Source organism: Phyllostomus discolor, chromosome 9 (assembly GCF_004126475.2).
Source record: "Phyllostomus discolor isolate MPI-MPIP mPhyDis1 chromosome 9, mPhyDis1.pri.v3, whole genome shotgun sequence".
NCBI lineage: Eukaryota > Metazoa > Chordata > Mammalia > Chiroptera > Phyllostomidae > Phyllostomus > Phyllostomus discolor.
The window spans coordinates 81,685,622-81,703,458 of record NC_040911.2 but is presented as its reverse complement, the minus strand read 5'-3'; the positions used below and the strand labels follow the sequence as shown (position 1 = coordinate 81,703,458).

Genomic DNA, 17,837 nt, shown 5'->3' with positions numbered 1-17,837 from the left:
TTCTTGGAATAGATTTCTAATTTCATACTGTTGTAGTCAGAGAAGATGCTTGATATGATTTCAGTCTTCTTAAATCTATTGAGACTTGTTTTGCATCCTAACATGTGATCTGTCCTGGAAAATGTTTCATGTGCACTTGAATTGAATGTATATTCTTCTGCTTTGGGGTGAAATGCTCTGGAAATATCAATTAAATCCATCTGATCTAGTGTGTCCTTTAAGGCCACTGTTTTCCTGTTTCTCTTCTGTCTGGAATGTCTATCCATTGATGTCATTGGGGTGTTAAAATCCCCTACTATGGTTCTTTTACTGTAGATCTCTCGCCTTATATGCATCAATATTTGCTTTATATATTTAGGTGCTCCTGTGTTGAGTGCAAAAATTATTATAAGAGTTACATGCTCTTGTTGGATTGATCCTTTTATCATTAGGTAATTTTTTTTGTCTCATTACAGCCTTTGTTTTAAAGTCTATTCTGTCTAATGTAAATTGCTATCCTGGCTTTCTCTTTCATTTCATTTCACGTGAACTCTCTTTTTCTAGTTTTTTACTTTCAGTCTGGTGTGTAACTTTCCATCTGACATGGGTCTTTTGTAGGCAGCATATACAAGGTGAGGCAAAAGTAGGTTTACAGTTGTAAGTATGTGAAACACAGAGTATATTCTTGTATTATTATTTATTATTTCCATACAAACAAGACTCTGTATATGGGACTTGTTTTCTTATGCATTCAGCTACCCTATGTGTCTTTTGATTAATACATTTAATCCATTTACATTTAAAGTGATTGAGAGGTACATATTTATTGCCATTTTATTCTTTATAGTTATGTTCCTCTCTTTCTTTTTTAAAAGAAGACCCTTTAACATTTTTTGTAGTATTAGTTTGGTAGTAATGAATTCTTTTAGCTTTTCCATGTCTGTATAGCTCTTTATTTCTCCTTCAATTTTAAATTACAGCCTTGCTGGGTAGTCTTGATTGTAGGTCTTTGCTTTTTATCACCTTGAGTATTTCATACCAATTCTTTCTGGCCTGCTTTCTGTTGAGAAATCACCTGACAGTCTTATGGGAGCTCCCTTGTAGGTATTATCTTTCTCTTGCTAATTTAAAGATTTTCTCTTTGTCTTTAACCTTTGCCGTTGTAATTATAATGGGTCTTGGTGTGGGCCTTTTTGCATTTATCTTGTTTGGGACTCTCTGCCTTTCTGGACTTTTGCATCTTTTTCCTTCACCAGGTTAGGGAAGTTTTTGGTTATTACTTTAATAGATTCTCAATCTCTCGCTCTCTTTCAACTCCTGCTGGTACCCCTGTGATGCAGCTATTATTACATTTGATGTTGTCTCAGAAATCCCTTAAACTATCCTCATTTTTTAAAGCTCTTTTTCCTTTTTGCTGTTCTGATTGTTTTCCACTACCTTGTCTTTCAAATCACTGATTCATTCCTCTACTTCATCTAACCTGCTGTTGATTACATCTAGTATAGTCTTCATTTCAGATACTATATTCTTCATTTCTGACTGCTTTTGTATGATTTCTGTCCTTTTTTATGTTTACTATCTCTTTAAGTTTTACTGAGTTTATCTATTCTTCCCCTAAGTTCCTTGAGCATCCTTATAATCATTGTTTTGAACTGTATATAATGTAGATTGTTTGCTTCCATTTCATTCACTTCTTCTTCTGAGGATTTCTCCTCTCTTTTCATTTGGGGCATGCTTTTTTGTCTCCTATTTTGTCTGCCTCTCTGTTTTTGTTTCTGTATATTAGGTAAATGTGCTGTGCCCCCCATCTTGGTATTGTGGCCTTATGGTAGGTATCTTTGGAGCTCAGTGCTGCAGTATCCCTGATCACCTGTGCTAGGTGCTCCAGAAATCTGCCTTGTGTGGATTATGTGAGCCCTCCTGTTGTAGTTGAGCCTTGATTGCTGTTGGCACATCCATGGGTGGGGTTGACTCTCAGGCTAGCTGATATAAGGATCAACCCTAACCACAGTGTATGAGCTATATATGGAATTCGCCCCTGCAGGATCTGCTGCCTGCCAAGAACTCCTTCTGGGTGTGCCACTTGTGGAGCCAGTTGGATTATACTCTGATGTGGTCTGAAGCCCACCACCAGTGTGTTGATTCTGAGGCCTCTTGGGTGCAAGTCAATGCCAGGCACTTCCTGTGACTGGCCCTGGACTACCCGTTTGGAACTACAAAGTGATCCACAGTTTGTGATTGCCTCTCCTGGGCCTGGGTGTGCATAGGAGAAGGCAAGTTGCATACCAAGTCTGGCTTCCACCAGCACCAAGTCTGGGGGCAGGTCAGCAAAAGGCCCAAGGCATCCTGAGATCCACCACCAGCTGCCTGTTAGGCTAGTTGTGTGAGGTAGGTTCTTAATGAGTTACTAGGGAGGGGTGAGTGGTGTTCACCAGGTTGATACAGATTCAGACTTGGCATCAGTGCTGGATTTGAGGCTATTAAGCAAAAGTCTCGGGGTACACCAAGGCCAGCTGCCACCCACTGGGGGCCTGGGGATTTTTGTGGTGGGACAGGGTCTCAGGGAGTTGTTACAGTGAAGCCAGCAGAGTTTATCAGGCTAAAATATACCAAGATTTAGCCATGTGGAAGAAGGGGAACTCTGCATGGCAGGGCCACAGGGAGTCAGGAGAGTGGGGCTAGTACATTCCCTTAGGCTGATACAGTGTGGAGGGGAGTGCTTGACCCAGGAGAGATGGCATCTGTTGGTGGTATGAGTAAAGGACTCAGCATAAGAACCTTGGCAGCTGTTCATTTAGTTTTCTCCCCAAAGCCACACAACCCTCTGAGCTTCCTTTTCTTCGCTGGAGCCCAGGGTGAGTGCCTGTGAATGAGATTTTGTGTACCTGGGTTTGTAGCACACTCTTGTCTCTCCCTGGCAGACAGAATCCCTGATGATTTTCATATCCAAATAATATACGGGCGCCTCTTCCCAGCTCTGGTATTGGGACCCCTTGCCCCTCAGAGTGGACCTTTGCACCTGAGCTATCCCTTTAGATTATCAGCTAATGCGCATGGGTGCAAGGCCTACCCTTTTCTCACGTCTGCCATTCCTGCCAGTCTCAATGTGGCTTCTGTAAATCCTTGGTTATAAGTCTTCTGTTCAACTAGTCTTCAGTTAGTTATTAAGGTTTATTGTTCTATAACTTAGTTGTAATTGCAGTTTGATCCTGAGAGGTTAGTGTCCCTTCACCTACTCTGCCACTATCTTGGATCAATTCTACTGTTCTTTTCTTCATAGCACCTATCCCTATTTGAAATAATGTATTTATTATTTATAAATAATAATAGGTGCAAAGTATCCCCCCACCACCAACTTCCTCCAGAATGTAGACTCTGTTCCTTCTCTGCTTGATTGCTTTTCTGTTCCCAGGTTTAGAACAGTGCCTGGCATACAATTGCTTGTCCATTAATAATTTTTTTAATGAATGCTGCTAAGAGGTTGAATCAAATGAGGATGGGAATGTTTCCATTGGATTTTGGAACATGTTATTTGTTGGTGTCCTTGATGAGCAATTTAAATGGAACACTGAGGATAAGGAGTACCTGGAGGGTAAAGAATTAGAGGAAATGACTATCTTGTGAGAAGTTAACTGTGAATGAAGCCTGGGGCTGTTGGTAACTAGAGGAGGGTAAATGAGGTCAAGAAGACAAGTCTTTGAGGTGACAGTAATAGATGTAATCCATAGCATGTGTGACAGCATTGACTTTTCACATGGGAGGGATTCATCCTCCCTTTTAGCAGGAGCAAAAATGGTGAAGATAGTTACAAACTCAGACTGGCTGTATAGTTTGTGGTGGGGGCATGAGAGTAGAGGAGGATGAGTCATCACTGGGTCAGCTGCCATGAGAAAGAAGGCTACAAGTATTGGGTGGGAAGGAAGCTAGACCCTATGGAATGGAAATCCAAGGGCCTGCCTTCTGATATATCTCTCAGCCAGATACTGCTTCAGTTGGGGTTCTTGTAAAAGGTGGCTGTGGAAAGAGGTAGAAAAGGGTGCCCAGCATTTTGGATACATAGTGTTTGGGGATCTAATGTCTCCTTGCTTTAATCAGGAACAGTATTTTCTGTGCCAGGAAACCATTTGGGTTTATGATTAGAAAATTGTCCTTTTTCCTACCTTTCCCATCTTCCTCTAGATGGAGCCCATTGAAGCTGGGGAGAGAGTAGATTGTTAGCCCTCATACTCAGATTAACATCAGGATCGGATATGTTCATGCTTTCAAATAGTCATTTTTTATGTACTAAGCACTGTTTTAGGGTCTATAACAATGGACAAAACACAATCTCTGCCTTCAAAGCGCTTTTATTCAAATGCAGGAGGGCAGTTAGAAAACAAATGTATAGGTCAGAGATGAGGTAGCAGTGGGAAGTGTTTTCCTTTTGCTCTCAGTCACTCTGTCCATGACCTGAGCAGCCAACTTGAGCCCTCTCTTGCATACAATGGTAATGACATGTTTTGTTCTTTCAATTTCAGATAAGACTCCAATTATTGCAGTGATGGTGGCCCTGTCCTTTCTGCTAGTGATCGTGTTCATAATCATAGTTCTGTACATGTTAAGGTGAGCATATGAGCTAATGCTTCTGCATTCTTGTGGACTTTTATTTCAGTAACCTCAGGTCTCAAGCCCACACAGTCCAGAAGACAGTAGGGTAAGGACAATAAGTAGGATATAGGGGAATGACTCATGATAGTGCTCCTAAGATTCAAATCCTACTTAAAAATGGTTTAAAGCTCTACATAGTCTTCCTCAAGACCCAGTCCCCTACCCTTTGACCTGTCCAAATCAAGCCCCCCAACTCCACTCCAACCTAAAGTCCAGGATGGTGATTTAGAGGTCGAGGAAAGAAGCTACAATCTGTTATTACTGATAGCTGTTTACAGTCTTCATATCTAGCCCTGTTGAAGCAACCCTTAAAAGTGCCCTGATGGAGATTTTATGCTTAATAAAGGCCTCTGTTATTTCTGATTGGGGCTTTGTTCCCCAAACCCTGGAATGCTGAATTAAACCATGTAAGTTATATAGGGTTCCCCTTGCTGACTCTCAGGGTCCTCTAGATAATGCTATTTAAGAGAACAAAAACATGAAAGGGGAACCCATGGGAGAAAAAAGGGAAGTGTATTTGTTCTTCTCCTGTTCATGTTACTGCCCTGACTAACTGGGTTTAACTCTACCCTTATCTTTGGCTTAAGCTGTTCTGTGTGCCCCTTCTGTTCTTCTACAGGGATAAAGAGAGGGGGACCTTGTACATCCCTATGATTTGTCATATGTCTCCATCATTCTGCAGGAGACTTCAGGCCAGACCTGTGCCCATCCAGTCTGAAGTTCTGGGCTTTTCCCTGGTTGCACTGGGAAAATACCAGAATTTTTGTTTGATATGGATAGTTTTATCTACCCCACCTCCTGGATCCCCCCCACCCCCACACACACTATGTTCTTCCCACTCATCCCTTTTTGACCTGGTATGGCTGTGATCTCCAGTGAGTTCTGGAACTGGAGCTGCACAGAGCCACAAGCTAGAATATACTGGTGGTGTTACCTGGCTTGGATTCTAGTGTGCTGAGGGTGAGCAGGAGCACCATGGAATGGAGTTGTTCAGCATGTGCGGGACCTATCTCTAAAGGAGCCTGTTTATTTGGTGAAGGAAATTTAGAAAGGCTGAATTGATAAGTGGAAATACAAAGCCAATGATTGGTTTCTTCTGCCTCTGTGCTTAGTTTTTCACTATGAACATTTTCTCATTAGGTTTAAGAAATACAAGCAAGCTGGGAGCCATTCCAATTCTTTCCGCTTGTCCAATGGCCGCACTGAGGATGTGGGTAAGGAACCCTTTAAGGAACCCTTTAATGGCATGGGGAACCTTCATGAAGAAGAAAATCAAGAAATTGAGGATTTCCTTATCCTAATAGGAAAAATAAAAAGACTTGAAGGGAGCAGCCCTAGTTCTTGGAGGCTCAGTCCATGAATTAGAGTCCCCAGTTTAGTCTCCAGAGAAGGGCTAGTTCCCAGGGCCCCTGACCAACATTCCCCCTTGTGCACTGCAGAGCCACAGAGCATGCCACTTCTGGCCAGGTCCCCAAGCACCAACAGGAAGTATCCACCCCTGCCCGTGGACAAGCTGGAAGAAGAGATTAACCGGAGAATGGCTGATGACAATAAGCTCTTCAGAGAGGAATTCAATGTGAGTTCTTTGCTGAGACTGGTGTGTTAGCAGGGAGGAAAGCAGACCTAAGGTCTTGTGGGAGAAATCAGGTTTTTAATGGATTAAGAGGTGAGAAAATTTTTACCAAGTTCATCTGACTCTTTTCCAATGTGATTATGGACAGGAAATGAAGAAAGATTTGCCTTACCTCCCTTATCTACCCATCCATCTATCCCTTCATCATCTCATCTGTTACACTGATTAGTAAATACTTACTAAGCATCTAATATGTGCTAGATGGCTGGGATTTGCTGGTGAGCAACAGATCCAGTCCCTACACTTAAACTCACTGTTCATAAACCAGAACAAAAATAACTCTGTAAGTTCAAATAGCGATAGAGGACATGAAGGACTGCTGCATAATAATAGGAGGCTGTATAAACAGGTCCCCTTTTAGAATCTGGAATAGGGATCCCAGAGTGTCTTACGTAGACAAGGAGTAGTTCAGTGTGGAAAGTAAAGACTTATCTTAGACTGCAGAATAAAGGTCTCATCTTGGGAATTTAGGTTTATATTTTGGAAAAATAACTGGCTGCTATATAGAGAATGGCCTTAAGGGAGATCAGAATGGGTGCAGGAAATACAGTTAGGACTGCGACAGCTGTTAATACCAGAAGTGCTGATAGATTGACATAAGGTGGTTATGATTAGGAAAAGGGGAATGGATTTGAGGACATGAGGGACAGTTCCAGAATTGACTAATTTATCAACTTGGGCATTGGTAAACTCTGTCTCCTTCACACCTTTCAGCTTAACCATGTGTGTCAGCTTTGTCTCTGAGGCCAGCTCCCCTCTGATACCAAAATGGCTGTCCCAGTTCTAGGCACGTGGAAATATCACAAGGTCCAGTGGACAAAGGATGACTGTTTCTTCCTGTGTGTCTCCTTTTATCAGTGAGGAAAATTTTATCAAAAGTCCTATGGAGACTTCCCTTGTCATATGCTTCTTTTTAAACCAATCGTAAGCCAGGGATAAATAGGCTTACTACAACTGACTGAGACCAGTCCAGAGTATTGGAGCTCTAGTAGAAGGGAGGAAAGGAGGGACAGTTACCAGGTAGGTAGGTCACCACTCATCTGCCCTACCACTGAACGGTTTAGGGGAACAGACAGTGACGTGGTCAGATCTGCACCCTGAGAAAGTCACTGGCTACAATGTGGATTATAGGTAGGGAGGGAGGCAAGAAGTGAAGCAAGGGACCATTTACTTGGCAAGAGTTAATGGAATGACGTGGACCCTTTTTTCTGGCTGTTGAAAAAAACAGCACCATTGTTACTCATTATTGATTGAGACTGTTTATCTCATCCCACATGATGGCATCCCAGCCTTAGCAGCATAGCTAGGTCTCTAACAGACACACTCTACTGTTGTACAGTCCAAAGTGCCAACTGCTCTGGGTAATGGGGTGTGTGACCCCATGGCCATACTTCTTTTTCTGTGAAATGAGATCTTTGTTTGAAGCTAATATTCACTGAGATCCCATGACAAGGCATTCCAGTAAATCCCTGGATGCAGGTGGTATTCTTAGAGGCATGGTAGGCTAATTCAGTAGATATTGTGATGAGAGCCGATTGCTATGCAGCCATGGCCACTATATTCATGGGCTCTTTGGGCCAGCACTGAGATGTTAAGGGAAAGGACTGACCAATATCTGCTTGGTTGTTAGCAATGAGTGCCCTCTGGTGAGCATATGCATGGAGCATAAATATTTCCTATCTTTCTTATTCCAGTTGTCCACTACCCAGGGATTGGTTTAGATTCTGACCACCAGTGAGATAGATGAGGGGTCCCCAACCCTCTGGCCACAGACTGGTACCAGTCTATGGCCTGTTAGGAACTGGGCCATGCAGGAGAGCAGGAGTTGAGCAGCGAGCAAACAAAGCTTCACTTGCATTGCCACCTGAACTCCCTGAGCTCTGCCTCCTGTCTCCCTCCCCAGCACCCCCATCCATGTAAAAATTGTCCTCCACAAAACTGGTCCCTGGTGCCAAAAAGGTTGGGGACCATTGAGATAGATAGTGGGGTCTCTTGCTTGAGGTTCTGTTCACTGGAAGCATTTCTCTTTTATACTCATTCAAAGCCATGCTTTGAACAGATTATCTCACAGCAGTCCACCTCCAAATGGGCTAGCATGTCTCAGCCATTTGTACCCTAGGCCAGGCATTTTTTCTTTTCAGTTAACCATTGGTACCGTTGGGGAGTCAGAGGTGTCTACTGAAGGGAGTGGGTGTGTGGCAAGTATTCTGTACACATCACTTCCAGCTGGTGGTGGAATTCTGCTGGATATGTCCAAATTTATGGCTTATTGAATCACATAATATTTAGTTTATGATGGGTAATTGAAGTCATTTGAATATCTAGTGTCCCATGGTCAGGCTTATATTCACCACCAGAATCCAGTGCAAAGCTAGAAACATGGTCTTGCTGAGAAGATCATAGTCTTGTCCTCAGATCTTAAGGTTTTTCAGTATGATTCTCCTGCTCAACCTTAACCAGACACTTAGGGCCCCATAGACTCTGCCAGTTTCTCTGTGGCCTGGATCAGCTAGAGAGCCTTCTCCTTTCAGATCACTCAATAAATGAGTCAAAGCAGGACATCAGCCAGTGGTTTATGCTGTCTCCAAAATCCAAAATGGCCCAACAAGCGTGACTCCTCCTCCAGGGTTGGGTGGGGAGAAGCAGCAACTTGTCTATAGGGGATATCCTGACATGTGCAAGCCTTTGACTTTGAGAAAACTTGGCTGAGGTGGCAGGCCACTATATATTTATTTTTATGCCTAGCATGTATATCTAATATATATAACATCCTGCCCTTCAAGTCCTCTCAGCTTGATGTCATCGGCATAGTTGTCGAGGTGATGTCCTATGAAACAGTGAGACAAAATCCCGATAAACCAAATCACAGCAGAGAAAGGTCCAAATGACATCACTGAGGCTGCTTCTGCCATGAGAAAGGGAATTGCTTCATGTAGCCTTTGTGCACCATAAAGGAAAAAACATGTATTGGCCTCCTTAATAGTGCTATTCCAGGAACCAGGGGTAAAGTTAATCTATAGGAAGGAGAGTATATCTGGAAAAGCAACTTCAAATCCACAGCTCCACATGATTTATGTGTTATAATCTACTGACATCTTTAAAATGGTCAGTCTTTTGTGCTAGTCTATTTTGTAGTATGCATGGGAAGTAATAGGAAGCATCAGAATAGCTAATACTATTATTATTGAACATTCACTTATGCCACCACTAAACTTGGATGTGAAAATGTATTATCATTATCCTGCAACTTTCAAGTCTTCTATAGCACTTAGAATCTCTGTGACTCACCTAGGGACTTATCCTTTGGTAAATAGAGATTACTGTTCCAGCAACTTGCATTTGCTCTTGCTGCTGTATTAGTCTGTATCCAAAGGGTTTACGGAACAGTGTGGGTATTCTACTTGCCATACATAGATATCTGTTCCAACCATTCATTGGTAAAATAGTTCCTAACATGAGGCCAATTCAGGCCAAAACTCCTTGCGTCAGCTGGCCTGCAAAAGTTCCATTCTAACTAGCGTAAAATAGTGACATTCTGGGTTCCCAGGAATTAGTTAGCTCAAGGTCAGACCCCATGTGGTATATTTCCCTTTACCTGGTAAAGTTACCCTGGTATGTGGCTGCAGATTCTTAGGGGAAGATGAAGACAGTAGTTCATATTATATGAATGCTGATGTGCTGTGGCAGGTTTCTTCCTTACATATTCCCATCATTGAAGGGTTGTGGGTCTGTAAACTGACTCAGTCTGGGAGTGGGGGTGAAGAGGCCCTTTCTCTAGCATGGCAGTCTAGTCAGGTGTCCTCAACTGACCTGGACTGGCTTCCTCCCATTTTCATTACTGTGAGCTTCACAACGAATTATCCACAACCAGAGATGTTTGAGCTCTGGTAACTGTGGCCTCTGAGGCTCCTTCCACCCCACTAAGATCAGGACTCCCAATTTAAAGCCAGTCCCTTCCAACAGCATCTTTCTCTGGTAAAGACAGCCAGGAAAGCACTTGGGAAAGATTCCAGTGCTTTCCTCACTAGTGTACACCCTGCAGCAAGGCACTTGTGGATCTCATCGGGGACATGGTGAAGGTATCAGTAGGAAGGTTGAGCCCATTGGATCCCATGTAACACTGATCTCTTCTACTTTGTGCCAAGAACTTTCTGTCTTTTCATTGTTACCTAGCTGAATCTAGCATTCAGTACAGGTTTCCACTGGCCAGCCTGGTCCACCATTAGAACTATGGCCAGTTTCCTGAGCTGTTACACTAACTCGGAAGTTTAGTTAACCATACCATAATTATAAATTTGGCTTTATCCAAAAATTACACTCCCCCCCCCGCCCTTTTAAATGATTTTTGAAGATCCAGCTCATTGAATTTCTGTATTTTTTTCTATTAGCTCTTTGCTTTTCTACCTTGTTTATGTATTTTACCCTCTAGATCATATTATGCTTACATGGCTCATTATCCATCAGCAGAAAGAGCTGGGTTGTAGAGAAATTTTCATCACAAAGGCAAGATGCAGTAGAGAGATTTTTAGAAGCTGGCCTTCTCCAGCAACTCTGTTTCCTTTCAGCATCATTTCAGTCATTTCACCTAAGGCCCTGTCTTTCACATGATCAGCCCAGGAAAGATGTGAATTTCATTGTCATTAACATTCAACAACCAGCAAAATTCTGAAATGTTAACACTGGGTTCAGCAAAATATGCAGTGAGTCATAGAAAGGCCCTGAGTCGTGCTGTTTGTGGAGACGAGCTTTTGATGTTGGAACTGGGCTTTTTCTTGCTATCCACTATGGTCAGAAGTAATCCTACTCCTCTGTTTCAACAATTCTCATCTCCTTTTGTTGGGACTCTCCCACCCCTTTACCACCAGCTGAAACGCATTCCAGGTGATCACAAGCAATAACTGAAGTAACTGTTATACAGTTGTATACACTATGAGTGACTTGCTCTTTCCCTTCCTGAAAATGGACAGACAGTTCCTTTCTCTTTATCTGAACAGAGGAATCAAGGTTTACATCACCCACATTTCCCCCATCAGTCTCTTAACTATAACCCACTCACTGATGCTAACTGCTAAGTCAGTTACGGTCCTTTATTTAAAAACCAGAGAAGTCAACTCAACTAAATTAAGTAAAACAACAGAACTGTCAACTGGGGAGACACTTGGGGAGCTGGCAGAACCAAGAGATGAGGTAGACAACCAGCCCTTAGGCAGAGCAGGTTCTGTTTGCTGGCTTTGGGGCCCTCTCAGGAAGCCTCTGCTTCTTTTGGGGTTTCAGAATCCTGACGGAGAGAATCCATGTGGGGCAAGTGTGCCCATGCTTGCATCGTCAGCCCTGCCGGGAAGGAGGCTGGTGAATAACACCAAGGGCAGACACACCAATCTGTGTCTGTTATCATGGAATAATGTTTTTACTGTCATGAGATGAGGAGGGCCTTTCTAATAAGCAAAACACAAGATTCAGAAGCCAGAGTGGAATAGATTGAAAAATAGTAAGTGTATTTAAAATGTTAAATGTCCCTATGACAAATGTCTTCATGAAAAAGCGGCCAACTGACAGAAGCTATTCACCACAGGTAGACAGAATTTTCCATAATACATAAAGAGCATCAACAAACCTGTGAGGAAAAAGTGAACATCACTGTAGCAAAATTGGCAATTCACAGAAGAAAAACATAGAGTCTATGAACATGAAAAAAAATTCAGCTCTATCTAGTAATCATATTAAAACTAATCTTTGTTTTGGTCCTGTCAGATATGAAAATCGTAAAAGATTAATATTAAGTTTGGACAAAGGTATGAGGATACAGATTCTGTTGTACATTGTGGAAGGAGTTTAAATTGGTATAGGATTGGAAGGATGATTTTACAGTGTCAAGCAAGTTTTAAGTGCTTACACTATCTGGCCTAACTTCTGAGACTAACAGAAAACCAAATACGCATTTGTACATGGATGTTCATTACAGCATCACTTATAATAGTAAAGAAAATGAAGTGAAAAGCAGATATCTATCAATAGCAGAATAGCTAAATGATGTCTTGAATCCATTATGAAATTCTGTCATTAAAATTAATGTGTTGACATGGAAAGATCTCCAAGTTGTACTGTCAGTGGAGAAAACACATCACAGAGGAGATATTATACATGGTATAATATCATGTATATATGATATATATCATATATATATGAGATATATACAATAGTATAATGTATACATTATACATGGTATAATACCCCCTTTAAAAAATGTACATCTGTGTGTGGCTGTGTTAATGCTTTTTTTTAAGTTTGGAAGAATACTGTAAAGTATGAGCAATGGGCTACCTGTAAGGGGAGGTAGAATATGGGAGAGACATGATAGGGAACTTCTTTCTTCTAAATTATTTGACTTACTTTTTCAAAAGCATATTTTTAATAACATTTTTAAAAGCAGAGTTTTTTTAAATTATGGTTAAAAAAAGCTAATGGAGCTTAGCTTTAGGATGGATATACAACATGTAGAGTTAAGAGCTGATGTCCCTAGTTTGAACTGTGCCAGGAGTCTTTCGGTCAGGTCTCTGCAAAAAACAATAACACTGAATGGGAAGTTGTTTTGGCGAAAAACTGTACCATGGGGTGAACAGCTGAAGGAACATTAGGCATAGGACATGACAGCTGTTTTCAGATATTTCACAGGCTAGAAGGAGAGTGTGTAGCGTCTTTATGAAACCCCACCATGGTTGAAATTTCTATGAGATTGTTTTAGTCCTAGATATATGAGCTGGAATGTTTTTATTGGCCAGCATTTGTTTTAAAAAGAAGCACTGATTTTTTTTTACTAGAAACACTTTCAAAAGCCACTTACTGAGATCCCTAAAGCATGTTCAAAGTTTAAAAAAAAAAAAGATAGAATGTAACTCCTTAAAGGAAGGGGATAGGAGAGAGAAGAGAGAGTGAGGTGGAGCCAGTGAGATGGTTAAAATCAGTGCATTGCAAAGTGTGGCATCCTGTTGCTCAGGATCCTGCGTCTTTAGTAGAGACAGCTTCATTCTTGGGTTTCCAGATAAACAAGCATGTGTGTATAATCTGGTGACAGGACTGTGTGTCATCAGAGTGAGGCAGAGGCAGAATAGCATCTACATTAATGAGTTGTCTCTAAACAAATGGATTAGAGCCAAAGACCTATAGGAATTAGCAAGCGCTGTGTCAATGGCTTCAAATTCAACAGTCCAGGAAATTGGAGGTTCAGAATTCCCAAGGGGCAGAGAAAGCTCCAGCTGACATCTGAGTTTTACACTAGTCAGTACAAGGGAAATACAAAAGAAATGTGTATTTGGGTGTTGGGTCCTTCCAAAAAAACTGTCCCAAGATTAGGTGAACTGCCTTGGAAGTTAGTATATTCTCCATCACAGCAGAATTTTCAGGCATTGGTAGCTATTAGGTTGAGAGTTTTAAAAGATTTTATTTATTTACTTTTAGGCGAACGGAGGAAGAGGGAGAGAAACATCAATGTGTGGTTGCCTCTTGTATGACCCCTACTGGGGACCTGGCCCTCAACCCAGGCATGTGCCCTGACTGGGAATCAAACCAGTAACCCTTTGGTTCATAGGCCAGCACTTAATCCACCAAGCCACACCAGCCAGGGCTAGGTTGAGAGTATTTAAAAGGCAATTCAAACATAAAAGTGAATGAATTTAATTCATCACAGTACTGAAGATCTTAGGCAGGATAGTGAGGCAAGAAAAGAAATGAAAGGAATTAAAGATTGGAAAGGAAGAGACAAAATATGTATTTTTTCACAGAATAGAATATCGTCCTCAAAGAAATTCAGTCTCATCAGATAAATTATTAGAATTAGTAAGTTATTTTAGGAAGATCAATAGATACAAAAACAGCATTAGAAATTAATGCATTTCCATACATAAGCCACAATCAGAATCTATTGATAATTTTTATTTTATTTATTTTAATAATTCTTCAAAGGTGGCTATTTATAGTAGCATTTAAAATGTTAAATACCTATGAATAAATTTAACAAGACATTTACAAATTCATTGGAGAAAATTATTAAAATGTTTAAAGACATTAAAAGAAAAAAGCCTAAATTAGTGAAAGATGAGATCAATGGATTAAAAGGCTCAATATTGTAAAGATGTCAATTCTCCCCGAACTGATATATAGATTCAATGCAATTCCAATAAAAATCCCAACAGGTTTTTTGTGGAGCTTGACAAGCTGATTCTAAAATTTATATGGAGGAGAAAAGATTCAAGAATAGCCGAGACATTCCTGAAGAAGAAGAACAAGGTGAGGAGACCTGCCTTACCAGATATAAAGAGTTATTATGAAATCTAGCAATGAAGACAGTTGTGTATTGGCACTGGGATAGATGGATTGATCAATGGAATAAAACAGAGAGCTCAAAAGCAGATTTATGTGTAAATGGAAGCCTATGAATGACAGAAATGCTGTTGCAGTTTTGGTGGGGGAAAGGATGGTCTTTACAATAAATAGTTCCGGGACAATTGGGTAATCCTATGGGAATAAATAAAATTGAATTCTTGTCTCATACCAAACACAAAAATCAATCCCAGTTAGTGTACATACTGAAATCTAAAAGACAAAATGATGAAATGTAGAGACAATGATATAGGAAAATATAATCTCACAGTAGAAAAGGTTGGAGACTTAAAATGTTGACAAAGGGAAAGATTAATTAACTTGACTACATTAAAATGCAAGTTTTCTGTTTGTAAGTAGATATAAAGAAAATGAAAGGACAGTCCACAAACTTGGAAAAAAAATATTTGTAACACAACTGATGAAGAATGATTACCCAGAATATATAAACAACTCCTACAAATTAAGAAGAAAACAAACAAGCAATCCAGTAGAAAAAAAAATGGGGAAAATGCTTGTGAGGTAATTTACAAAAGAAGAAACCCCGTTGACCAGTAAACTATGGAAAGATGGTCAACATCAATAAATCAGAGAAATGTAAATTAAACTGACATTTGATATATTCAGAATCTGACAATAGCAAATGTTGATGAGGATACAGAACCACTGGGAGAGTGGTTCTTTGCTGATGAGAGTGTAAATTGGTACAACTACTTGGAAAAACATTTGGCCTTATCTGGTAGTTATAGTTACACCTAAAATGCTTGCATATGTACATAAGGACATACATACCAGTTAGTGCTCAACCTAGGACTGTTCGCTGTGAACAGCCCAAATATTCGTCAGTAGTAAAATGAACAAGTAAATGTTGGTATGGACTCAAAGTGCAATGCTACAAAGTAAAGTGAATGCACTTGGCTGCATGGAACAACCTAGATGAATGTTCAGATGTATTATGAACATAATATTTGGAGGGGGGGACAAGTGGCCACTTGATTGTGATTTACTTTGTATAAATAAAATAGACAACAATAAAAAATATTGTTTAAGGATACAAGATGTGTGGGATATAAATAAATTAAAGCAAGATAATAATAATTACAAAATTCCAAGTTTACTTGTGAGAGAAGGAATAGTATGTGACAAGGGAAGGGCCCAAAGAGAACTTCTGAGTTAAATCCTGTGAAGGATATATTTTCATTTTTATAAATATAGAAATTGAAAAACAATTTTTAAAAAAAGACGTAATACATAGCCTTGCTTCCAGTAAAGGCTTATGCAAGGGATGAAATGGTTTTCGATGCCACCTAGTGTTTTGAGAGAATACAACATCTGTAGCTTCCTGGTTCAGCTGCTGCTTCCTAGCTCTGTGGGCTAGGTTTTTCAGAGTAGAAACTGAAAGGAGTAAGATTCTCCTTGTTTTCATCCCTGATCTGGCTCTTCAGTCTGACCCTTTGTATATAGCACTATGTTCTCTAGAGCAGGTCCTTTCTTTTCCCTTGTCAAACAATGGCTCCTGTTTCATCCTCACTTTCCTTTTAGGGGCCTTACCGTGGCTGGAGACCTAATTTTTTTTTCATCGTGATTTGGGGAGCTAGGGATGCTGATAGGACTATGAGGTGTGGTCATTGTTATTACTGACCCTGGGGACTATTTTCAAGTCTTGCTGTCACTGCCTTTGTTCTACATCATTAGACAGGGAATGTACAGGGGAAATGACACCTCTGGATTAGTTGTGAGGTCTTTAAAAACTTGTGTCTCATCCTGCCCTGTACCAGGGTAGAAACATGAGGAAATCTAGCCTCTCTGGGTGAATTGGGCAATTCCAGTCTTTTCCTCTTTTTTTTAAGTTTATTTGTTTATAGGGGTGGGAGGGAGGAAGAGAGGGAAAGAAGCATGGATCGGTTGCTTCTTGCATGTGCCCCAACTGGGGACCTGGCCCCGCAACCCAGGCATGTGCCCTGACTGGGAATGGAACCAGTGACTCTTCCATTGTGTGACACTTAGCGGGACAAAGCTCAACCAACTGAGCCATGCTGGTTAAGGGGACATTCCAGTCTTAAGCAGTGTCTCTGTTCCATGTGCAAGAGTCCTGCTCAGGATACTCTTTTTTCCCTCTTATGTATCGGCAGCATAAATTGCCTTTATTAATAAAATAACGTGCAGAACCTCCAGGATTTTAACTCTGAAAGATAAATCTTGAGTAAATGAAGGCAGATGGCCTATGAGACCCTGACTGCCTTTATCTTAGGATGTTATTTTAATTTCTCCTATCACTGTCTTGCTGATTCCCAGGAAATATGTTTGCTACCTTATTAGAGCTCTTGCTCTCATTTAGCAAAATTGATTCCTTGTAGACCAGAATTTCCTTTACTTAATCATATATTTTTTGATTATCAAAACTGGAAACCTAATAGTTATCTTTCATTCCTGTCTCTTTCTCTCCCCAGCCTACATTCCCTTTTTTCCATCTCTAAATCTATTCATTCTGTCTCCAGAATATATCTCAAATGCATCTATTTCCTTGGACCATCATCATCTTTCCGTGTTTCTGTTCTTGCCTACCAGTCCATTTTCAATGTAGCAGCCAGAGTGATTCTTTAACATGAATATTGGATTGCAGTTTAAAAACCTTGAAAGATTTCCTCATGCACTTAAAATAAAATTCTAGCTCCATATTGAAGGACCTGTGTGAAAATGTGTGAGTTAACCTTACCAAGCTCATCTCCTCCCACTTCCTCTTGCCATCCCCACCAATCACACTTTCTACGTTACACATTCACTGACCTTTTACTTCTTCCCACGAGCCAAGTCTTCTCCTGCCTCTGAGTCACCACAGAAGCTGTTCACTATTTTCCATACTCATCCTTCCTCATAGAGATCCACCCTGTAATATAAATTTGGGTATATTTTCTCTAATAGCATTTTGTTCTTTCATTACATTTATCATGGTGTTTAATTTTATATTCATTTATTTTATTTGTTTAATGTCCGTCTTTCACCCACAAGTTTGTATTGTCTATGAGAGCAAGAACTATGTATATGATTGATTAACCACTGTTTGCTCTGTATCTAGCCTGATATCTAGTAGGTACACAATATATATTTGTTAAAAGAATAAATGAAAAATAATACATGAACCATAATTTCTTAAGTCTTTCCCTACTGCTGAATACTAAGGTTATTTTCAGTTTTGGATCAT

The 17,837-nt window shown here is 40.5% G+C and overlaps 1 protein-coding gene across 4 annotated transcripts in view; it reads left to right on the top strand.

Moving 5' to 3' along the window:
• The window catches only part of PTPRA (protein tyrosine phosphatase receptor type A), a 142,962-nt gene that overhangs the window by 97,050 nt on the left and 28,075 nt on the right, over window positions 1–17,837 (top strand). For 3 of the 4 annotated variants that reach the window (XM_036009630.1, XM_028523771.2, XM_036009629.1), the window contains 3 exons: window positions 4,497–4,581; window positions 5,767–5,840; window positions 6,066–6,202. In XM_036009630.1, the coding sequence (XP_035865523.1) occupies window positions 4,497–4,581; window positions 5,767–5,840; window positions 6,066–6,202 (296 nt within the window). Of the gene's footprint in view, window positions 1–4,496; window positions 4,582–5,766; window positions 5,841–6,065; window positions 6,203–14,448; window positions 14,543–17,837 lie in introns of all 4 variants that reach the window. The other variant, XM_028523772.2, reaches the window with a different exon arrangement.